Source organism: Scomber japonicus, chromosome 13 (assembly GCF_027409825.1).
Source record: "Scomber japonicus isolate fScoJap1 chromosome 13, fScoJap1.pri, whole genome shotgun sequence".
Lineage (NCBI taxonomy): Eukaryota > Metazoa > Chordata > Actinopteri > Scombriformes > Scombridae > Scomber > Scomber japonicus.
In genome coordinates this window covers 30855831-30881024 of record NC_070590.1, presented here as the reverse complement: position 1 = coordinate 30881024, position 25194 = coordinate 30855831, and the positions used below count along the sequence as shown (strand labels likewise).

Genomic DNA, 25194 nt, shown 5'->3' with positions numbered 1-25194 from the left:
AACTGTGTTGGAAGAAGGAATGCTAACAAGCTTCAGGGTTTTTTAAAAGTCCAAATTAAAAAAAAAAAAAAGTATGCCAGTGTGTAATGCAGTACCTGAAGACAAGTGTTTTTCTTTCTTTTCATACAGTCAAGATACTGTTTGACTTCTCAGTTTAAACATGACTCATTGCACCTGTCCCAGGCAGGGTTTGACTATGTTTGTTAAAGCTGTGCCATTGTCGCTTAATAAAAGTAGATTATATTTCAATTGTCTGCTTTGTGGTGTTTTTATGCTAGCATGAACCTTGTTGCAAAAACAAAATCTGATTTTAGTAAAGATGGGCCCTAATGTTGAAAGGGGTTGTTTTTCTGTTCAGGACTTCGTGTTCTCCCTGAATAAAGAGTAAAATAAGCTGTGCAGGTTGGCAATGACAGCCTTAGATGTGTGACCTACTCAATTGTGACTTTACATGTTTTCTTCTGAAGGCCTTTGATGAAGAGCTTTTTGTTGTCCCAAGTGTTGGAAAGCACAATATTTTTCATGACACAAATTTCTTGTGTTTTACAATGACTTATCCCAGTGTGTAATATGAGGACTTGTGTGCACGGAGTAGTAAATGGGTCCACGTAGACACAAAGCACCAGCAACAACCTTAAAGTCTCAATTTATTTATTTAACAAGTCAACTCATTTATGAAACAAACATTTGGAGACAGGTTATTTTGGAGTTTGTCAGAAAAAGTATACAGAAAGCTAAATGACTGAAGACCATAGTACAAGAAACTACTTGAGATGAATATTGTAAAAACAAAAACAAAAGATCAGAAAATGACTGATTTGAATTGTGATTGCACAGCAATGGAAAATGAAGTAGTATGTGACTGGACTGCCTCAAGTTTGAGCAATCAGTCCTCACAGAAATATCAGAACAGTTTGAATTGAGCCTTTCTTTGCCAGGCATTTGTCACATTAAGGGAAAACTGATTGTACACTCAGGAAAGGGTTAGGGTTATTACAGCTGATGATTAGCTCTACATGCCTATAGACAACAGTCATTTTAATGAATGAAGTGCTAGTGCAAAACATTATGACAAGTGCCTGGTAAAGACAATACTCACCTTCAGATTTCCTACATACCAACAAAAAAAAAACAGTCATCTGTATCATTGCAGGTGTAGAAGCACATGTAATATGATTTAAGTAATAACTGCATAGGTTGTAAGAAGTGACAAAAATTGATTCTAATATTTGCATAGGTTGTAAGGAGTGACAAAAATTGATTCTAAGTTTAGTACACAGGTAGATAGTATGATATGATTTTCAATCAATCGAAATCTTTGATGTGACCTTTGAGTTTTTACCACACAAAAAGGAGTTACTCAGTTTGTGCATGGTAGACTGTAAGCTGTTGGATGCTTTGGTAAAGCTTGGTCCTGCTGGAGGCAGGACCAAAAACTATGACGAGCTCTCAGGTGGGATTATGAAGGCACATATCAGTTACAAAATGGTTTCTGTCCAAACATTTTCAGAAACATCATCAGCATCCCAAGGACGCTCTAGATTAAAAAATATTTTAAGACAGAGTGTGTTGGTGTATCTCATAATGAATGCCAGTTTCAATGCCAAAGTCATAAAGCTAATGATATCAAACTGCTTTATGTGTCATCAGTTGATGAAAATTGTTGTGGGTAAAGAAACTTCAATTTAAAAGTGTCTTCTGTGTTCCACACTGTAGTAGAGCTTGAATTATTCATTTCAGGCAACCATTATGATAATTGTTGCTTGAAAAGTTGCTACAAATATGATTATTTATTGCTATTGAAAGTGGAATATACAGTGTATCCACTGGTTTCAGCTTCTCTAATATGAGTATATTCCACTTTCTTAGACCCAAATCTCTGGTTTGAGAAATGACTGAGCAAGCTCATTCTGTGATGTTTCTCAGAGGGTAAGCTGTTATTTACCGCCATACATTGTGGCCATTAAAACTACAGTACAGTCAGAAGTACACTCATGCACTTAAATGAGAAAGTGTTTCGAAACTATATTTGAAAAGTCCAGCAATATACTGTGTTTTGATAAAATAACATAGAACTCCTAAGTGTGCATTTGGCATTTCATCATCTACAACCAATTAAGAAAAGAAGGGCTTTGTATTTTGCAATGTTCTGGTCTGATAAACAAAAGCTGCTTCTTGAAGTATCACTCACATGAAAACTTTCTGTATTTGTTTCATGGCTGGATTGAAAAGTAAATCACTTTTGGCTAAATATCAATATTTGGTTTTATTTGAAGGGAATGGTTTTTGTGGTAAAATCCAAAATGAATTGTAGTCAATTATTAAAGCAGTGGATTACTTTATGAGGGTTGCAGTCTAACCCCATTGTCTTCAACATTTGAAGACAATGGGGCCGACCGACACACGTGTTCAGGATATTTTACTATGCCAGCAGAAAGGACACTTAAAAATGTGCTGGTCATGGCAAAAAACGGTGAGCATATATTTTTGGCTATCTTTTTTGCACTGTCAATGTGCTTTTTTCATTCAGTTATATAACACTTTCACACAGCCATGAAGAACACACAAGACAGACATTTACAACAACCAGGATCCATTTCTCTTTGGGGATCCACTAATACTACCATGGCAGTGAACCCCAGCACAACAGTGGAATAAAACATGTTGGCAGCTATAGGCAGCGTCTGTGCCAGAAACTTGAATTTCAAAAGATTTCACACAAGGATTTCTGTAGTAGAGATGACACCATTCATTTTGGCTAACGAGGTTGCAATGGTCTAAGTCCTTACTCCTTACTAAAATATCAGGTATACACAGTTACAATATATCAGTGCATTCGTAATTATGTTATTTGATGAGACACAATCCATCCTGACCATCTGAAAAATCAACATCAGCTTCAGTGAGCTTCTTTGGTCCTACATTTTTGGTTTTCAATGGACATCTTTAATCTAACTACATTAACCTTGCTGGAAATGCAATACATAAAAAAAGAAGAAAAAAATCGGAACATTTTGTGAAGGCTGAGCTATTCCAGTGGCTTGATTTCAAAGTTGAGTTTGTTGTATTTCTTCTACAGCTTGAATTTTACCAAAAACTGACATTGACAGTACTGAAATTATTGTTGAAAGTGGAGGATTGACCTCACTCTACATGCAAATTTTTTCACCTGAATTGTGATAATACTCCACTACACTACACTTGTCAACAAGGATGAATAAAAATGCATTTTGTTTCCTGTTAAAAAAATATGGCAAAATGCTATACAGACAATGTAATGAAACACTGTCCTAAACTGATAACTTGTCAAAATTATCATTAATTAGATGATGGAAAAACAGACTTAGTTGTTTGATGCATTTGCCATTTCCAGATTATTTGGTGGAACTCTCGATCAACACTTGCCAGTGAGTGTTGAGCAAGTGCCCTGTTTGCTGCAGCAGAACTCAACCATGAATTTAAGTGGATCACCTTCAAATTCATGACCCTTCAAGCACTGAAATGCTCATTGAAAACAAAATAATCAAGAAAACAATGGGTCACACCTGGTCTGGAAATAAATAAATTCAAACAAGATGTGGAAAGCCATGAAGGCACATCAATGCATATCAATTCCCCAAGCTACTTTATTAGTTTTTTCTGCAACACTATCATGCTAAACTTGCACATCTTGGACCATTGTGGGATCTTAAGGAAACGCACCCTGTCTAAGCAGAATTAGGCCCCAAACCTGACTTCGTTTATCATTTAGCCAAAGGACATGGACGCAACTTCACTGTCAGTAACGTTCCCAAAAAAATCCCAAGAGCTCCCTGCCCCCTCCCCAAAATCCTCTACTATCTGAGATTCACCCCAACCAGCGGGGTCATGCAGATCTATCAGTCTTTTTCCCCTCTTGTCACTGAAGTCCAAACAGGACTACTGAGATGCTGGTTAATTTTCACCAACCATGGAACAAAGCAAATCTGCTATCTTGCTAATTCAATGGTTCTGGGAATGTAACGCGACTGAAAGGCGTAACTCTCAGATTCCTCCACAGTACAGTCTAACAGGCTGTTACAGAAGAAACACAATGTTGATACCCCATTTACATGATTAAGAATGTTTATAGTTTAAATAACTTTTGATTACCCAAGTGCCATGTCTAACTGTGGTAAAAAAAAACAATACTTGTTACATATAAATACAATACCTAGTGTCAGACGTGTTAAGATAATAAAGCAAAACAGAAACACTTTTAAGTAGTGCAATAAATGCAACAAAAAGGTAGCCAATACATTTGGTCCAACATAGCAAACCAGCCTCCAACAATACAGAAAAGTTTACAGATCATTAAGTAACAAGCTGCTTTCTCTCTCATTTGCATGTTGAAAATGAACAAAATGCTGATGTTTACAAATGTTCCAAAATCTGCTAAAATGCCATTGGTGCAGTTAGTAATGTATTCTCTAGGGTACTAGTCACTAGTGTGACAATGACACTAAACTCCCCAGATCAAAAAGTAGTACATTTGAACAAAGATTTAGTCACTGACCACATCCAGCCATACATAGTGACAAAAAGAGAAATCCTTCACATTACATCTACACACAGGGAAAAAGGTGTTGTTAAAAAGTTAAAAATACATGTATGAATCTTGAATGTTAACTTTCAGCTTTACCCCTTCCTTTTTAGATATCTCACTTATGTGCCAAGTTTTAACAAGTCACATTACTGAAATGTTTTAAATTATGTTTTATCAAACCTCTTGAGCATGCCATGACATTCAAACATCAGTTTACAAAGTTAAATCCGTCATTTTGAACATTAAACATGAACATGAGGCAATGAACATTTTTTTAGTTTCAGTCACTACTCCATTACTACAGCTGCAACAATTAGTCCATTAATCAATTGACAGAAAACTAATTGGCAACTATTTTTGATCATTTATTTATCATTTAGCTTCTTTTTTTTTTCAGAAAAACTATATTTGATATAAATATAGTATAACTATATTTGATGTCACACTATGCCAAATTGTTCCAGAATCTCAATTTAAGAGTTATAGTAAATTTAGCATCTTTGGGAACTGGAATGTTGGTAGAACTTAACTAGACATTTGATCATTGTGATGGGCATTATTCACATTTAATATTTTAAAGACCAAATGATTAATCCAAAAATTAAAAAAATACTGAAGACCATGTTTGAATTAATGCACATGTAAACATAAACTCTTATCTTGTATGAACAGGTCTATGTGTGGGTCTGTCAATCATCCCGGCTCATATTCCAAGGTCTGTCTATGTGTTTGTTCCAATGGAGCTACCATCAAGTCAATCATTTGGATTATGTGTTTTTTTCCGAGGTCATGGGGTCAGATCAGGATTTCCACCATGTCACTGTCCACTTCCTGTTGGGTGTGTGGGGCTGGCAGGGGCAGCTGTGGCTGTAGGTGGGACTGGGCTGGGACCCTCCGCTCCAGGGTGTTGGTGTGAAACACCGGCATGTCTACACAGAGAACATGGACACTAGTCAAAACATCAAAAAATGTCAGTCACCATTTCTGACATATAGATGAAAATTTCTGATATACAGATCAAGCTGTAAAATTTGCTTATGGTGATACGTGTGTGCTGATACTGCTGTTTCAAGCAAACACTGAGTCCTGAGAGATGTGAAAACACCTGCAATTTTGAAGATGTGGTAAATGTTCTGGAAAGAACATACAGGAGAAGTGTGTTATCAGGACACTGAGCTGATTAACAAGTGTAGTGGGTTGTCGATTAAAATAAAATAGAAACTGATTTCCCAAGTGTCTTGTGGAAAGTGTTGTTGTGGAATTTGTTGAAGCCTGTGTCATCCCAGAATGCTTGGGTCATCCCAGAATGTCTCTGGGATCACCCAGAAGGGTCAGCAACACTGCCATTAAACCCATTAATTGGCATGCCAGAAGAGGAAACAGACCACTACTTAATCCTAGACTAGATATTAGGAGAGACAGGTGGGTTTACAAAAGTTGCAAGAAACATCAATGTCTGTGAACTTACCAAAAGACAATTTTATGTAGGATTTTAAAGTGTATTTCCCAGCTTTGTTTGAGATACAGTACTTATATGGCAAAAGTCAAGCCCTCCAGTTTATGTCTTCAATTTGTGACCTCCAAAAACTTCTGGGTACAATCTTGTTTCTTCTTTAAAATGATTGACGAATATGCTTATTGTTACACTTTTTTTTTAATCTATCAGTTCAATACCATCCAACACTAGTAAAGGCTATGATATCCTGTTTTCACCATTTCACAAGTTGAATTAATTTAGCACAAGTTAGAGTAAAATTCTCTGAAATTATAGGCAAATTATATACTACTGTGGCCGGGAGGTGCAAACCAAGATTACAACATGTGAAACACTTTTCCAAAATGTAAATTTGTCTCAAGCTTTGTAAAACATTTTTACATATCATAAAACAAAATACATTACCATAACACATTTACAAGTCCCGAAACAAATTTACACTTCAGAAAACTAATTAACAAGACACTGAACACTTTTACAAACAGCAAAACAAATTTACAAGCGGCACTTTTACAAGTCCTGAAACAAATATCAACCATCAACCAGAAAGGGAATGTACCAACTCTGGGATTGAACCGGAAGTGATAACGGGGAGCAGCCAATACGAGCTGTTGTTGTCGTCGGTAGAGTTCATGGTGAGCCAAGATGGACAGTGATCGAGTGATGTTTTGAGTGATTGAGTTAATCGAATTGGTGTTGAAGCCCCCGCCAAGATATGTTTTAACTCTTAACAAAATTTCTAGAATTGATAATATTAATTGACAATAATTCAGTAACTAAAATTAATAGAAAGAAAGACGCGAGGCAACCTAAACCCCTCTATTCATTTGGTATCTTTTAGATGTATAAAAATTAATTATAACTGAGCTGTTAATGCTAGCAATGTTTATAAATTTGTTACCAAAAACCAAATGTTTTCAGGAGAAGAGAAAAGAGAAATGTATGCTTGATTGTGTCAAAGGCCTTATAAAGACTTGCATTGTGAAAAAGAATCAGAATTTGAACCATTGGGTGTGAGCTAGCTAACTTCAATCATCTCAAAAGTCTGGTGGTAATTCAGGGGGGTATTCCAGGTAGGAGGTTCAACAAAACTAGAGTCTAGCCCTGAGCTCTGAGTTGACTTACTCTGAGATGGGAAACTGAGTATCCGGTTCCAGAACAGCTGATCTGAATTAGTTCAATCAACTCTGAGTATGTCCACCTTGAGTTTGGGCGCATGCGCAACCACTAGAAAAAGCCATCATCAATGGAGCCCCGATACCTTAATTCACCATGGCAACTGCTGAGAAAACAAGCTTGAGTTACGTCACCTCACTGTAACTGGAGCTCCACCTGCAGGTCTTTTAATGCACCACTCCACTGACATACCTCACTTAAAATTGTAGAATTCAGGTGAAAAAGTGGTGTAACGCATTTGGAAGCAGGTAAAAATGAAATAAAAAAAACATAATTCAGAAAAGTAAGGCACATTTTGCTGGGCCATGATTGTATCTCGCCTTGATTTTATTCATAGTTGACGTAGGCTATTAAACAAAGTAAATATTCATTCAGTGGCTATTTCAACATGTAGTAATTTAAACCCCCAACAGAAAGCTTTTTAACACATATGTCCTCTCATCTAATATCCTGCTTAGTAGATTAACATTTTACACTATTTTACTTATTATACATACTGGAGTCATTGATTTTAAGACAAAAATGTGATGATGTGTACAATAAAATACTTCCTAAAAATAAGATTAACAAGAAGGCCGCCGGAGAATGTTAAGATGAGATGATTGAGTGTAATGAACAGTGATACTGCATCTCCAGACATAAGGCATTGCGAATTAAGTCTGCCTCGATATCTATCGCATTGCGAAGAAACAGAGCATCCATGTCTGGCAGCTTGCTTCAGGTAGGAGGACACAGGTAGAAACTAAGGGTTTTCTTAAAGAAAACCTGCTAGCGAGAAGGTTATGTTCACAGAGTCAGTTACCATGGTGACTGACTCAGAGTTTCAGTTAACTCTCTTTCTGGAATGGATAACACAGAGTTTCCTCATCTCAGGGTTAACATACTCTGAGTTTTCCATAAAACCCGCTTTCTGGAATACCCTGCAGATCACACTTTGTGTTGTGTGAATAAAGTGTAAATAAAGCAAATGTATGCTAGCAGCTATGTCATCCATGTTTACTTTTAGGTTGCACCAATTTAATTGTTGTTAATTGTCAGTTTAGGATGTCAGCGGTGTTCGCATATGTCACAAACAGGAATGTGACAACATAAATAGTAAATGGGTTAGTACTTATATAGCACTTTTCTAGTCGTTAAGACCACTCAAAGCTCTTTTACATTACGTCTCATTCACCCATTCACACACATTCATACACTGATGACAGGAGCTACCACACAGGGTGCCAACCTGGTCACCTTGAGGAAACTATCCATTCATACACATTCAGACATCGTTGGCACAGCAACGGGGTTAAGTGTCTTGCCCAAGGACACATTGACATGTGGACTGTAGGAGCTGTGAATCGAACCGTCAATCTTCAAATTGGTGGATGACCACCCCACATAAAAAGATCAGATCTGACTAAAACATCCAAATTGAGCATTAAGTGTGCTGACCTGCTATGCGGTCAGGGATGTAGATGGGGCTGGGGCTGGACAGACGAGCAGGCAGCGTCATGCTCTGCAGGGCTGGGGTACTGGGCTTGCTGGTGTCCTGACTCTGGCTCTTCTCAGTCTGCGTGCAGCTATCTCTGCTGCCTGACTTCGAGTGCCCTGTTGTCATTGGGGTGGAAGGAAGCACTGGGGAGGGGGATGATGAGATTGACTCTGTTCTGAGAGACTCTGTGCGAAACTCTGGACCCAGCAGAACCCCTGAAGGAATGAGAAGAGAACAATCTTTAATTCAAGTGTCAATGATACATCGTAAAAAACTATAAGCCTGCTGGTTCTTACCCAGGCTGCCTTTCCAGCTCGTGTCCTTGCGTTCTTCGGTAATGGGTGAACTACTGAGTCCCAGGCTGTGAGAGAGCAGTCCTGAACTACCAGATCCAGTGTTGGAGATGGACATCAGGGACTTAGAGGGCCTCATGACAGGTGGTGCATCTGACTTGATGGGTTCCTTTCTGGAGCGCTGGTGGAGCACCTTGATCATGGCGTCCTTCTCTATGATCTGGGCATGGAGATTCTTAATCCTGGTTAAGGTACAGCAAGGAGGAGCCATGGTTATTGCAGGGCAGCGAGATCCTGAGAGTTACATTGGTGCTTTCACACCTGCAATTTGGTTCATTTTAGCTAGATATGCTGTTGCCATTTAGTTCCAGTTAGGTTTATTTTCACAAATAGACCACTGCAAGTTAACAGGAGGCCCTGTGAACTGACAGGTAACTAATTTAATGGACAGTTTTGGTGATGTCATCCTGCATCATTAGCTCTATATTGAAAGTCTAATTATTGTGTCTAACAGCAGGTAATTCTGAACCATCCAGGGTCGATGTGTTATGGATATCTTCAAGAGCTCACAAGGAATAACTTGCTAACAGCATCATACATCCAGACTATAACTGGACCTCTTTCAAGGACTGCTTTCACACCACAAACAAACACAACACAGTTCACCTTGATGAAGACCCCCGTTTTCAGGCAGTCTCGGTCCAGTTGTTTGGTCTGCAGAGTTCAACTGAAAGCTTTTACACCGCCTGAACAAACTAAACCATACCACCAAACACAGCAGAGTTCATTTGGTGTGAAAGCAGCCTTAAATGAGATATAATATCTCCACAAAAGTGTGTGCAGAAGTATGTCTTTATAAAATGTGTAATACATTAATATTTTCATCAAAGGTCTCAGGAAGGCTGCATGTATGTGGAGAGTGCTTTACCTGCTCTCCATGTCTAAACAGCGCCGGTTAGCCATGAGAATCTCCTCTTCTTCCTTCTGGATTCGAGCCTCCACAGAGGTGTCATAGCTGCTGCTGGGAGAGTGGCTTATCACTGCTGCAGATGTATCCCTGCAAAACAGGTGGCAGAAAACATAAGCAGATATGACCAAAAGAAGAAAAAAAAGAACTACAACTCTGTTAGTCTCACCCTGGGATAGTTGTTCACATTAGACCACTCACAGTGCATGCACACATACATGAATAATATAATTAAAAAAACATAATACAATTCTGGAAGTATAACTCAAAAGCCTTTACTCCATGAAATCAATTTTATTTTCATAAATATTCATTAAATCTTCATATTTCAGTTGCATTCTGACAAACCAGGTAAAGCTAAAGACGAAGGTGGTCACAGCCGCTACACTGACATTACACGGTGCATTGCGACAACTGTCCTGTCAAACCACAGCCCTATTTCTATGTCACTAGCTCTAGAAAGGAAAATAAGGAAAACTTTATGGAAGCTGAAATCGAATATACTCAATGACTCAAAGTTACTGGAGAGGCTGAAGGGGGACATTAGTGACTATCTAGACCTTAAGGAAATAAAAAAAATTGCACAGCGAAATTGACGATGTATATACAATGGAAACCCAGAAAAGGGTCTTACATTTTATACAGTAAGACCAAGGCAGTGATCAGCAAAGAAGCAAAAGGCAGCAAGGGAGAGCATTTGCATTCAGCCCTTACAGTGTGACACCGAGGCAAGATAAGGATAATGGGGGGGGGGGGGGGGGGGGGGAGTGGTTCTTAGGTGGACAGTTGACAATGTTAACTGCGAGGAGTCACAACAGGAGGAGAGTCAACATTCAGACAAAAGCCATAGATGAAATCATCAGGGGGCAGTAATGATCAAGGGCAGTGACATCACTAGATCAAGGTTCTCAGAGGTCACTTGATTACATCACATCTCTGGCCATACATGCATTTCTTCTTCACCAGCTAATAAAAGTAAAAGTTAAAACTAGGGCTGTCAGCGTTAACGTTTTAATCGTGATTAGATTAATGCAATCCATAACGTGTTTGTTTTTTTTTTTAAATCGCATTTTAATTTTGCAAGCCTTTTTGTCCCTTCTATTCACCTGTCACAGCTGGCTCAAGGCCATGACAAATAAATGGACATGCACCATTTTAAAGGAATAACAAATGATATTTATTTAACACAATCATAAGGATAATTTAGGAAATACAACAACATGAGGTGTGGAAGTCAGTAAGATCAGTGGTGTAGGATGTGCATGCATGGTAAGTATGGTGTGTGTGGATGTTGTATGGTGCATAAAAAGAAACCATAAGAACACAAACTAAAGCTGCCGCATCACCCGGGAAGACAGGCCTCTGTCTGCAAGGGAAGAGAGAGAGAGATAATGAAATGAGAAGCTGCTTACATAGGAAACCAGATCACCGGCCCAGGTGCTTCCAGTTACCCGATTACCTGCTGGCCCAACCCCCTGCCAACCAGCAATCCACTCAAGACCACACTGGCAACAGCAGTAGGGGTTGCCACACACCCGTAGACGGCTCCTCTAGCTGTAGTGCTATGCTTTGAAGTGTTCTCCTGTAGTAAACCTACCACGGTGATGGAAAGTAAGAGAGCTACTGGACTTTTGAACGGCTTGTTTAACTTTAAAAAACTTCGAGACGGTTCAGTATACAAGTCAAAAGTAAAATGCAACCTTTGTCAAACGGAGTTTAACTACCATCGGAGTACGTTGAGTTTGAGTTAGCGCCTCCACGCTAAACACCCTGGTGCAGCCAAGCGAGCCTCAGCTCCACCAAAGTACCATTTTGGAGTGTGGGAGTCGCAGCAGACCCGTGATTGTCTCCCAGTTAAGACACTCTGGTAAGAAATGCTTTACATTATGGGCTTAAAACTGCCTTGAAATGTAAAATAACATTTAAACAATAAAATGCGATTAATCGGGATTAACTATGGAAATTCTGCGATTAATCTCGATTTAAAAAATGTATCGTTTGACAGCCCTAGTTAAAACAGATTCCATGAAACATGGACACCAACTACAGGCGCTCCATCCCAGCTGTGGAGCGCCTGTCCATCTGTGAGTTGCGGTTTCATAATTTGTCTATTAATTAGCCTACTGCAAAATGAGTATGTAAAAATATATAGCATAGGTAACCTCATACTGCTAACTTAACTGACTGTACAGATACATGCATACTGAAACATATATTGTGCATATTAACCTATAAACTTTGTTTTTTCAGTCAAATAAAAGTATTTAGTCTGTTTACTTGTAAGTCAATGGTTATCAAAAAGGGGGTAGAAAAAATATTATTCATCTTTCTTGCCAGATATCAACACTTTTCCTTTTTAAGATTTCAATGTGGTTCATATTTCATAATGAGATTGCAGATTGTTTTTAACATAATATACATCACAAAGCTTGCAATTTCTAATTTAAGTTTAAATGTAGAATAGATAAATGTTTGGAGAATTGTATCTATTGAAATGCTATAGGCTGGTTTTTAAAGGTTTTCAAGAAAACTTAAGCCTGACCCTTCATCTATCCTATGTTGCAGGTTCCTGGCTGCAGGAGACTCCTACAGGAGCATCAACTGTTTCTGCCATTGTTCCTGCTGTGGTCAGTGCAATTTGGGACTGCCTGGTCGAGGAGTTCATGGCCGTGTCCACCACAGAGAAGTGGAGGTCCATCAGGTGGAACTTTCCTCTCTGCTGTGGAGCTCTGGATGGGAAGCATGTGGTGTTGAAGCTATTGAGCAATAATCCTGCAATATAACTACCACAATTTATGTATACCAGTCACTGTGCATGTAACATCAATTCATACCATACTGACATATCTGATATTATACCATTAAACTTTCTTTTCTTTACTTTAACCTTTATTTACAAACTGGCCAGTCTATACTTCAATCTCTCATTGCACTTGAAAGAATATATGGGTATGAATGACATGAGAAATATTAAGTCAATAAAATATATTTGTTTATATAAAAATACATAGTACATAAGAGGGGACATCCCTTTGTCCTTGTATGTACCACTCAGTGTTCTTGCTATGTTATGTTTTAATTATGTCTCCCTGCTTCCCCTCTTCCCCTCTTTGTCTTTTTGTCCTGAGACACTTTATTATGTCTTGGACCTGTTGTGTGCCATTTGAAAGGGTACCATATGATGGTGTTTTTGTATTCTGTGGAATTTTGTTATACTAAATAAAAACATTTGATCGCAAAAAAAAGACATCTTTTGCTAGGCAGAAAGAGCATTAATGATTGTTTTTCAAAGACAGTGGACTCTATTTGTAAAAACACATTTCTTCAAACTCAATACACTGTAAATGTCTGTAAGCAAACCCATTTTGTGTCGTCTTTTACATGTGTTATGAAAATCCAAGTAATGAGTGAGCAAGGGATGATAATAGAAGCAGTGGGGGAATATTTTCATTTAACTCAACATATCAAACTGAATAGTTTCTGTAATACGTGTGTTGGTGAGGTTTGATTGGAGTGTGGTTTATAGTTACAAAATACGTTTCTTGAAATGCAGTCTGGTTGTTTCTAGTTGCAGCTGCCTCTTCCTAGTAGACCAATTCAAAGTTGTTTTCCTGATTTGTCATTTAGACACACAGAAACATTAGAAAATAGGGTCCTGTGTTTGAACTTGACAAGGGAACAATGCAAAAAGCAGTAATTGACCATAATCTGATTTTGTAAACGTTTAAAAGTTATGTAGAATGTATTCATGCAGATTTGAAATGAAATAAGTTTTTATTCCTGCTATTGTGCTTCAGTAACTTTTGTATGAACTTAATGACCAGTGGAGCCATGTATACAGGTGTTTCCAATTAGGTAAATAGGACAGGGCTGTTTGGGTTGAGTCTAGGAAATTATACCTATGTCGTGAGCCATGCAGTTTTAGCCTCGAGCTCTTACATCGGGTTGGAAACCTGGGGCCCGTTTCAGAAAGCAGGTTTAGTGAAAACTCTGAGTTAGTTAACCCTGAGATGAGGGAAACTCTGGTTTTTCAGTTTCACAAAGCCAGTTCAGCTTAACTCTGAGTCAGTTACCCTGGCAACATACTCCGTGAACCTAACCTGCTTGCTGGCAGGTTTTCTTCAACTAACCCTGAGTTTCTCCTCCTTTTTAGTTGAAGCCCGCAGACTTGAAGGAGGTGTCAGACATGGTGTGTTTCTTAAAGAGTCAGTTAATATTGAAGCACAAATTCGAAGCACAAATCTCCGTCAGAGGATCAGACCCCGCTGGGATGTTTTATCATTCTCTGATGATGTTCTGTTTGAATGTTTCCATTTTTCTGTACAATCGATAATTTATCTGAACAATATTCTCAGCCCTCGTATCGTCTGTACAACACCACATGGACATGCTCTCAGTTCAGAATAAGTTCTCTGTTCAAGTTCATGTTTCCAAGGCAACCGTCTGTCGGGCTGTCACAAATGCAGCATTTGAAGGTGATTGATAGCCAAGTGGTTACTGTGCATGCTTCATAGTGACAGTGTTGCTGGTTCGATACCAGTGAGGAACTTTCTCTCTCTATATATATATATATACCACCTGTTACATTAAGGTGAAAATTCCCAAACATAAAACTAAACTTGACTATTGCACTTAAACGTTTACACTTTTGTAGTGTTGTATGTATAAAGGCATAGGTGTTGTTTTCAAATAGACAATATTAAATACTGGCAGTGTTGGGATGGCTGAAAAATTTCTTTTTTGCTTAGAAGATTTCATCAACTACTGAAATATACATAACATGTTGAATGTAGCATTTAAATGCTGTTTAATGAGGTAGGGCAGGCTAAACAACGCCACAATTGCTTGTAATCAATACCTTACTTGTTTGAGCTATATTTTTATATTTCATATTCAGTTGCTGCCAAGCAGGCCTACGTTTTGTACCTGTTGGGGTCTGCATGAATGCTAAATGTGTCACGCACACACACATACACAGAATATAAATGTTGAATAAGTCGACCACTCGAGACAAAATGTTTCTCTTTTTTTTCATTAATACTCACTGTTGACTGTCTTTTCTTAAATATACCGGTACTCATCATCTGCATGTATTCATTAATATTTCTAAATCCTTTGGGGAGAAGTAGGAGGACTGAGCCCTTTGTTTCTCCTGTTGTCATGGTGAATCATGTTATCCGTGCTCCATTGATGAGGGCTTGGTATCTCCTCATGCACAAGCTTCACTCAGAGTTACTTTGACTCAGAGTTGATTGAACTAACTGTTAACACTTGTTCTGAAACCGAAAACTCTGAGTTTGACAGCTCAGAGTTGGTCAACCTAGAGTTAAGGTTTTAACTCAGAGTTAGTTAAACCTGCTTCCTGAAACAGGCCCCTGCAGTATTGAATCAATAACAAACAATATATTTTTGCTATAATCCTTTATTTCTTTTCAAAAATGTATAAAGTAAGGAAGTGTGGGTTTTAATTGTATTTTATTCTCCTATAGACCAACATCACAATTGACTTTTCTGCCGATATACTTCCGGTTGAGAGGACGCTGGCGTTTGTGTTGCCGCTTCTCAATCTGAATTTAGAGTATGTACTTTGTTTTTCAACTGCATTTGGGTAGTTGCTACTGTGTGTGGATGGCACAGTTTGTGTACCGACCTGCTTCTTGATCTGCTGTGGCTGTTATGCGTTATCGATCTGCTCCTCCACAGGCTGCTGTCATCCAGTTAGTTGTGGCTGTGGCTATCTTTGCCCTAGTGCTGGCTACTGGACCTCCAGTGGTGCGGTTGCGTCTGCCACGGCACCTGGGTTATCCAGACCTCTGGGATTGTTTTTCCCGGGAAGTTTGGACTACTTGGGCTGTTTTCCATCCAGCGTTAGCCACCTGTAGCTGCTGCCCTGCGTGGACTATGGGAAGGATCCAATACACCTCCGCGGAGCTCCGCAGTCTCGGTTCAAACTTTGCACCGGACTCTGTCTCCACTATTAAAGCCCTTAGACTCCTGCGTTGCTCCCAGTATATTCACCGGGGCTCCCGACGTAAGTTTATCTACTCTGGTTCATCCATTTCCTCCATTGTCTCTGTCTCCCGGTCTATGTTGCATCATCACAACAAACACCATGTGCCTACTAGACAGCTCTGCCCACTGCTCTGTGTTGACAGTATCACTCCAATCCATTCTGCCTCAGCTTTGTACAATGCCCTTACATTTATGATGCTGAATGTGCGCTCCCTTAACAATAAACCTCTACTTATTCATGAAATCATTTTGGAACATAAGATTGACATCATCTGCTTGACAGAGACTTGGCAGAAAAAGCAGGACTCTTTTGCTTTAAATCAAGCCACTCCACCGGGCTATGTTTATTTACAGAAGCCCCGCTCTGAAGGGGGTGGTGGGGGGCTGGCTGTGATCCATCATGCAGACATCCCGATTAAGCAGGTCACTGTACCTGCTACCACCACATTTGAGGGTGTTGTTTTCACTTTGGCTGGGAGTTCTCAGCTCCAGTGTGTACTTGTATACCGCCCTCCCAAGGCTCCTGCTGTTTTTCTGTCTGAACTGTCTGAGCTCCTCACGCCTATCTGTGCAACATCTACATCCACACTTCTGCTTGGTGACTTCAACATCCATGTTGACACTAGCGGCTGCAAATTCGCTTCGGAGTTTCTGTCACTGCTGGATTGCTTTAACTTTGTGCAGCATCTGCAGGGCCCCACCCACAGTAAAGGCCACACGCTAGACCTGGTGTGTTCCACTGGCTTCCCCCTCACCAACCTACAGTGCCTGGACCTAGCAGTTTTTGACCACCATGCCATTGTCTTCAATGTTCCTGCTTCCCTGCCCAGGCAGCGCCCTAGACGGACCATCATGGTCAGGAACATTAAGACTGTGAGCACAGAAGCTTTATCTAGCCTGATTGCCAACTACTGGACTACTGACTCCTCCATATCCGCAGCGGATGACATGGTCGCCAGCTACAATGCAGCATTATCCCTCAGTCTGGACTCTCTGGCCCCCCTTAAAATCCGGACTGTTTCATTCACCCGTCCCGCCCCCTGGTTTACCACAGACCTTCGCTCCATGAAAGCCACTGGTAGGAAGCTGGAGAGGCTTTATAAAAGAACTGGCCTCACCGTCCACCCGCTTGCTTTCAAAGATCACATTACATCATACAAGGAAGCTCTCTCCCAGGCCAAGACCCAGTATTATTCCACTTTGTTAGGGTCTCACCAAAATCATCCCAGAGCACTGTTCTCTACTATCAACAGACTACTCTCCCCCCGTACTGCCTCCCACCCTTCTTCTCTAGGGTCTCTACCTCAGGATGTCGCTTCCCCTGCCACGTGTCCCTCCTTCTCTTCTTTCACCGCTGTTGATGCTAGTCGGATAACTGAGCTAGTCACCAAGGCCAAAGCCTCCACCTGCTCCCTTGACCCTATGCCCACTGCTTTGGTCAAGGCCTGCCTATCTTCTGTCTGCCCTTCCATTGTGAACATAGTCAATGCATCCGTTCTATCTGGTTCTGTACCCATCAGTCTTAAAACTGCCTCTGTTACTCCCATCCTTAAGAGGTACCCAATACCCAACTCTATCTCAGCACATCACCTTCCACCCAGCTCCCTTCGCAATCCCTCATCAACTGCTTGATCATCCAGACATAAAAGTCTGGATGACCACCAACCTGCTCAAACTCAACAGTCAGAAAACCGAACTCATGGTTGTCACTCCCAAGAATCTGCTCCACAAAGTAGGTGATCTTGTCCTCAAGTTGATGGCTCCTGCATCTCCCTGTCCTCGGAGGTGCACAATCTGGGTGTTATTTTGGACTCCACATATGACACACACATTAAATCTGTCCCCAAATCCGCCTTCTTCCACCTAAGGAACATTTCCAGACTCCGTCCTTCACTCTCTGACTCAGTTGCTGAGACTCTCATACATGCATTTATCACCTCACGTCTGGACTATTGTAATGCCATCTTGTATGGGGTCCCCAATAAAACACTGGACAGGCTCCAACATGTCCAAAACTCAGCTGCCACCCTGGCAGCACATCACACCCACACTCAAACAGCTGCACTGGCTTCCAATTAAGTTCTGCATCACTTTTAAACTTCTTCTCCTCACCTATAAATCTCTTCATGGCGTTGCACCCCAGTACTTAATGGAACTCCTCCATGTTTACCACCCTTCACGGGACCTGCGCTCTGCCGACTTGGGCCTCCTGTCCATCCCCTGCACCAGAAGGCAAACCTTTGGGAGCAGGGCCTTCAGTGTGGTACCTCCTACACTGTGGAATTTGCTCCCTCCTAACATTCGCCAAGCACCAACACTGGACTCTTTTAAATCAATGTTGAAAAGGCACTTGTTCCTGCAGGCTTTTGCTGGCTAAATGTGAATTTTGTCTGTGTTCTTGTTATTGTGAAACAACCTTGGGTTTCATGAAAGACAAAATAAAGTTATTATTATTATTATTATTATCACAACATTTCGGGAGGACACATGCCCGGCACTCATTAAATTGGGAGTGAACACTTTTTAGTGCCCATTGTGCCAGAAGGTAGGGCCATACCATTCCCTAATTCCCCATTTACAAGGTCACCAGAAGTCAGTTGTTAAATATAGAGGTAAGTCCAACCACGGGTATTGATAAGATTTTGTTAATACCAATGCTATTATCAATTCCCCTTATTGATCTGAGTCTTTGTCAATTATGTTATTGATTTATGGTCAGTATTCTGTTCGGGGAAACTTAACTGTTCTACTATTGTCACTGTTAATCTTTTGGCTTGCTATATACAGTTTGGAGGCTGCACTGGCCTGCACTTTAGTTCTGCCTTTGTTGATCAGAATCAGATATTGATTCCAAATTCAATTTGATGTTGATTTTCAACTGGAAGTGGTTCTCAATTTCCCATCCCTAATTGTTACGCTGCATGATAATTAGAGATTACCATGCAGCATTATAATACTTTTAATTAGACATCTTTTGACAGGCTTGTGGTAAGGATATGCAAAGGATCAAGAAACAACAAATCTTATCCAATATAGTTAACCAGAATAATTATGTTTAACATTTAAATGCTGTTTAATCAAATTTTAGGGCTCAGCAAGCTGAACACCAAAGAAGAGTCACCATTGACCTTCTTGTAACATTAATCACTCAGGATAAAGGCCTACTGCAACATCGTGAAGTGAGTTTGAAAATGAAATTTGAGTCACATACTGTAACTAATTTTGGTCAAAACATGATAAATGAATGATTTAAGTGAAACAGAGTGCTTGGCTTCTTACAAGCCTGGTTGAAGCACAGACAACCAGATGTCAGAATCAAGTGGCATTTGTTATGGATGTGCTTCTGTCAGAGGTAAATTATTAAACTTTTTTAATTTATCATATTAACATATTTTGTATTATTACTGTTGTCAGTCTTAACTTATTATATTAACTATTAACTTATGGTTAATATCTTGTTAACTGCAACATGACAGACTACTTTAATATCTAAATGAAAGATGTCCTTTTGTTCGTTTCACAGGCAACAGTCCACGCCCTTTCAGCTGTCCATGCATTTTCTCTTGACAGAGCCACAGAAATGTATAACTGTGGACTGCAGTGTGACTTGAGGTATGCTCCAAACATAAGGAGAATGTTAATACCGATATGTATTCTTTGTACATTGTTTATGACAGCCATTGCTATTTCATTTTGTCTCATCAGTGGGAAACAGCTGTTATCTCATTTCATGTCAAAAAACATGAGCAAGGAGGCACTACAGAAAATGGATACATACAGAAAAACTCAGAAGAGCTCTGGACTGAGGAGTTTTTGAAGAGGCTGTAGTATTAGTATTATGAATATGTTGAAGTGAGAATGTTTTATTTTATTGCCAATAAAAGCTGTTGCTGGCTGTTTAATTTGTCTGAACTTTTTTCTAAAACAAAACTTTTCAACTATTCTGTTTTAAGGTACATATCTTAAATATTTGTGTATGGTCATATTTATTTTACTTGTCTTATGAATTGTATACTTAATTCAAAATATTTTATTTACTGTGACAGTGTGGCTCTTAGAAAAAACGGCAAGTGGAAACAACCTATTTTAATTACACATAGATTAGTCACTTATGTAAATATATAAATAAATATAATCATATATAAATCTGCAGTCCTATATAATCTTTTTAATTACATTACTTTCTAATTTTGTATTAATTTATTGTTTCAAGCGCATTGTTTGCATTGAAAGGCATTTAATGTTGTGAATCAACCGTTAAAGTTGTTAGAATTGCTCCCATTATTTTTGTCTATTATTTTACTTTGTTTCCCTTCTGTTTACTTTCTAAGTGCTATGGGCCTCTACAGCTACCTGGGGCATGGTCTCTAAAATGTTAGAGAGATCCACTAGGCACAGAAACAAAACATTATTCCAGTCTCATAATATTCTCATTATTATCATTTGGTTCGAATGATATGATTGGCCAAGCGACCTGCCCGTTTTCCCCTTCCGGGGTGTGCGCATGATTATGTAATGACATAATCATGCGCACACCCCCACCCAGAAGAGAGTCTGTTGTGGATCCATGGCATTATAACACATTCATGATACACAGAGATAGCCGTAAACAGACAGTAACGACTGACAATGACAGTGGACCACGGCTTCCACCTCCAGCTGCTCCAACGGGGAAAAAGAAAACTATATCAGAGAACTATTGTAGTGTGTGTTCGCGGAGCCGGAGGGGAGCAGTGGAGGGGAAGGGAGTGCGGGGGTGGAACATAGGAGGTAGGAGGGGTTGTTGCTGTTCAAGTTCAGGCTACATTACATTATTCAAAAGTTAATTTGAAAAAAAGCTGGTGGTGAGCTGTAAACCCAAACTCCCGACTACACAGGTTTCTTCATAAAGCTAGGCATTATGTCTCAAACGATGTGACCATATTGTTCTGATGTCTGTAATTGCAATGAATCTTCAGCAACCACAACAAGAAACAATTGACATTAGACATGTCAGTGTTTGGGTTTTTGGTATTAACCGGCTGTGTACAGATGACTACTGTTACTGTGGAGATGAGGAGACGGAGGGACAATGACAGAATACACACAGGACTCATGCAAACGAAATGCACAATCTATTAAACTGTGCACGCAATTTAGTACCCACTATTTGGGAGCTTAGTAAATCAGACCCTAAGTGTATAGTAGAGGGAGTGATTGGTGAACATGTCCAGCAAGGAAATGTCGACTGATGGAACCGAAAAACAAAGGTCACAGAGAGGTGCTCGTCGGCATGCTAACAACGAGGCGGCTACTAAAGATAATGATGTGGTGGAGGCTAGCTTACCAGCAGACGTAGCAGCTTTAGCAACGAAGATTACAACTGAAGTGGCAGCCATTATGGAAGAGAAGATGTCCATCTTCTCTAGTAAATTAGATATTGCAGCGAAGCTAGAAAGTGAGTCACAACGTCTAGAAGAAGCAGAAAGCTAAATCTCCAAAGCAGAGGACACCATAGCCAATCTAGATGGATTCAGAGAGCAGTCCTGCCGCTCTCATTAACCAGATGGATGATCAGGAGGCGCTATCCTGAGGGATAATATCAGGAACTTTGGTGTCAAGGAGGGAATTGAAGGGAAAAATGCACTGACATTTTTTTAAACTTGGCTCCCCAAACTGCTCAACATGGAAACTAAAAAAGGCTCGATTCGCCTGGATAGATGCCACAGAGGACTCGGCCACCCCAAGCCAGGTGTGCCCTGCGTAGTCGTCATGAAGCTTTACTACCCGGCTGACAAAATGAAGATACTGGCACATGGTGGGAAACAGAAGCTGGAATATGAAGGAGCTAAGATCACCATCCAACAAGATATCCCGCAAAATGTCTGACAGCAGCGGAGGAAATTCAACTCAGTATGCCAGAAGCTGATGGCTAAGAACATCAGATTCAGGATGCAGTACCCGGCGAGAATCTGTTTCACTTATAACAACAAGGAGTTCTCTTTCGACACAGCAGATGAAGCTGCGAGCACTGTGGAGGTAATGGATATGGTTTCCGTAAGTAAGCAGACTGTTAAAGATGCCTAACTGAAAGCACGGCATATATGTTCATGCCAGTGGCGGCTGCTGGTGTTTTAAACAGGGGAAGCTCACTTCACATCTTCATCATAAAACTTGTCATATTGAAGCGAGGCCATTACAAATAAAAGGAGTGTTTAATTGAGGCTGTTGTATGCTTAATCTATGCCATAGAACCACATCAACACACACACAAAAAACATTTTCAAAACTAGCCACTAGCCTGCCCAGGTAGGCCTGCACAGGACAAAGGGCCTTAAAGCAACACTTAACACGTCACCCACCCAGGTAACAGAGCCCTATAGTAAAAGGTGAAATAATCACCCTATGAAAAGGTGATTATTTCCAATATACTGAATGCAAATTGAATTTGCTTTGGGGGGATTATAACAGTCTTGAACAAGATTGATTTCCAGGGTTTTTTTTGTTTTTTTGTCCATGTGACTCTCAGAACCAAACTGGCACAAGTACCACATTGGACAAAAGTGTCCAACGTGTTTGATGCCATAAAAAAGGCTTTTTTTTTTCATTTTGTTTTTGCATGCATATTCTAATCCACTTCTCCTCTATTGATCCAAACCATTGATTTAATTAATGCAAATTAAATTTGCTTTGGAGGGATTATAACAGTCTTGGATATGTCATTGATGAGTAACAAGATTGATTTCTAGGTTGGTTTTTTTTTGGGGTTTTTTTGGTGAACCTGACCGTCTGTGAGTGCTTTAGGACAGGGGCAGGGCTCGCAGCATCACCCGCTGCTCGTTGAGGACAGACTGATACGTGCTTTCATATCAGAGTCTCCAAAACATTAGAAAACTCTCCAATAACACCAGAAAAACTCGCTAGATTTGTCGATAGTCGCCTTTGAGAAAAAAAGTTGCGAAGAAGAGTTGGAAAGTCGCCAGATTTAGTGAGAAAGTCAAGCTACATTAGCAAAACTACATTCAGAAGAGTCAGCCTATCCAAAGCTGTCTATCAAGGGCTTTGAGCCCTATAAAACATTTCCTCCAATCATCATACAGAAGCAGAGCGTCGGACCCCGCCCACTGCTCCATTGACCGCCAGAGACGCTCAGCGTCCAGGGGCGGGACGAGTTTGTCGCATTATCCAATGAGCGTCTTATCCTGGCTTGTCCCGCCCAAAACAGCTGTTGGGAGAAGCCTCATTGGACAGGTTTATTACTCTTCATTTTCAACTAGTAAGAGAGGTGTGGTCATCCTAATAAATACAAATACACCATTTATTCTAGAAAAATGTGCTTAACAAGGCCGTTATGTACTTACAACAGGTTTTCTATATGGGGAGCACATTATGATTGGTTGTGTGTACGCTCCAAATGTGTATCAAGGAGAATTCTACTCTAAATTGTTAGCTGACATATCTGCTATGTCTTCAGCAGTTAGTGTAATAGCAGGAGACTTTAATTGTGTCATGGACCCTGAGGTAGACCGTAGCCCCCCAGCAGGGACCACACCCTCTAAGATGAGAGAGGCCACCATGGCGGTATGCTCAGATTTGCAGTTGTTTGACACTTGGAGAGTCCTCCATCCTGGAAAAAGAGATTACACTTTTTTTTCTAACTCTCATCGAAGTTTCTCCCAAATAGATTACTTTTTTGTCTCAAGGAAAGTGCTGGATAGAATAAAGAATTGTGCAATAGGTACTCGCCTATTATCTGACCATGCAGATATACACATCATAGTCTCCTCACCCTCCCCTCAACCGAGCTTAAGCCATTGGCGTCTAAACTCCTTGCTTATAAATAGTCCCTCATTTGTGACCTTTATGAAAGAGCAAATTGAACTTTTCCTGTCAACTAATGATAATGAAGACCCAAACCCTTCCATACTCTGGGACACGCTTAAGGCTTACTTGAGAGGAGCTATAATTACCTATAGTACAGTCAGGAAAAAGGAGGCTTTAAGAGAACAACTTGATTCAGAAAAAAATTAGGTGATCTCAACAAGCAAATAAAGAATGACCCCTCAGCAAATCTACTCAAGACGGCAGATGCCACTCGGTCAGCTCTCAACCAACTCTTGACGCAAAAATGGGTGATAAACCAGGACAAGATGGATGGACTCGCCAATCTCATGGATGGGTAGAATAAGCTTAATGAAAATGAACGTTCTACCTCGGCTGCTCTGTTCTATTCAGATGTTACCTCTTTATATTCCTAAAAAGTTAGCAAAAGAAATTGAAAAAGACTTTTAAAAGTCCATTTGGCAAGGGAAAAAAAACCCAAATTAAGCATGAAAACCTTACAATCACCAAAACGCAGAGGTGGTCTAGTATTTCTGAATATCATATGTTATAATTGGGCCTGTCATAGTAGACTTTTTCATGAGTGGGTTCATTGTTATTTGAAAGGAAGAGAGGATCCGATTGAGTCGTGGGGATGTGCCCCTTTTGGACTACTAGGGGAGCTTACTAGCAAGACAAAACTCAGTTCCAGGATGAATGATAACCTAATACTTCAAAACTCTTTTAAGATCTGGCGAGATATGAATAGATTCATAGGTAAAAGGGATATCTTTTCATACCATACGCCAATCTTGAATAATAGGGATTTCCCACCTGGTATTAAAAATGCTGTCTTTCGATCCTGGCATGGAGAAGGAGTGAGAGTGATAGGGGATTTGTTTGATGATAATAATGTTTTCATGTCCTTTGCACAAATACAAAAAATACTTTTTTGCTTATCTTCAAGTCTGCGACTTCATCAGCACAACATCTAACACCAACGCAGGATGCAACGTTGCTTGGACCAACTGAAAAGCTCATAATTGATTTTACTATAAATACAGGTTATATTACATATTTTTATAATATCTACCAGAGTTGTAATGGGCATAATATTGACAGGCTTGTTAAACTATGGGAAGTAGACCTTTTAAGTGTATATGATGAAGATGCTTGGGAGGGAGGTATTCGGACCATTCATTCTCTGTATCTCAGTACTAAATTTAAAGAAATACAGTATAGAATATTTACAGCATAGGACACCATTATGTCTTAAATGTAAATTGACAACTGGAACACATTGTTTCTGTCCAAAAATATTTAAGTTCTGGTCTTGTATAACAAAAGAAATTAGTATGATATTACAGCACAAGATATGTAAAGATCCGGGCCAGTTGCTATTAGGACTGC

General features: G+C 39.8%; 1 protein-coding gene across 1 annotated transcript in view; it reads right to left on the bottom strand.

The window, feature by feature from the left end:
* Window positions 1-5044: 5044 nt before the first annotated feature.
* The window catches only part of amot (angiomotin), a 64009-nt gene continuing 43859 nt past the window's right edge, over window positions 5045-25194 (bottom strand). The window contains exons 10-13 of the mRNA XM_053332252.1: window positions 9934-10062; window positions 9009-9247; window positions 8673-8927; window positions 5045-5493 (exon numbers count right to left, since the gene is read on the bottom strand). Of these exons, the coding sequence (XP_053188227.1) occupies window positions 5360-5493; window positions 8673-8927; window positions 9009-9247; window positions 9934-10062 (757 nt within the window). The 3' untranslated portion in view covers window positions 5045-5359. The remainder of the gene's footprint in view (window positions 5494-8672; window positions 8928-9008; window positions 9248-9933; window positions 10063-25194) is intronic.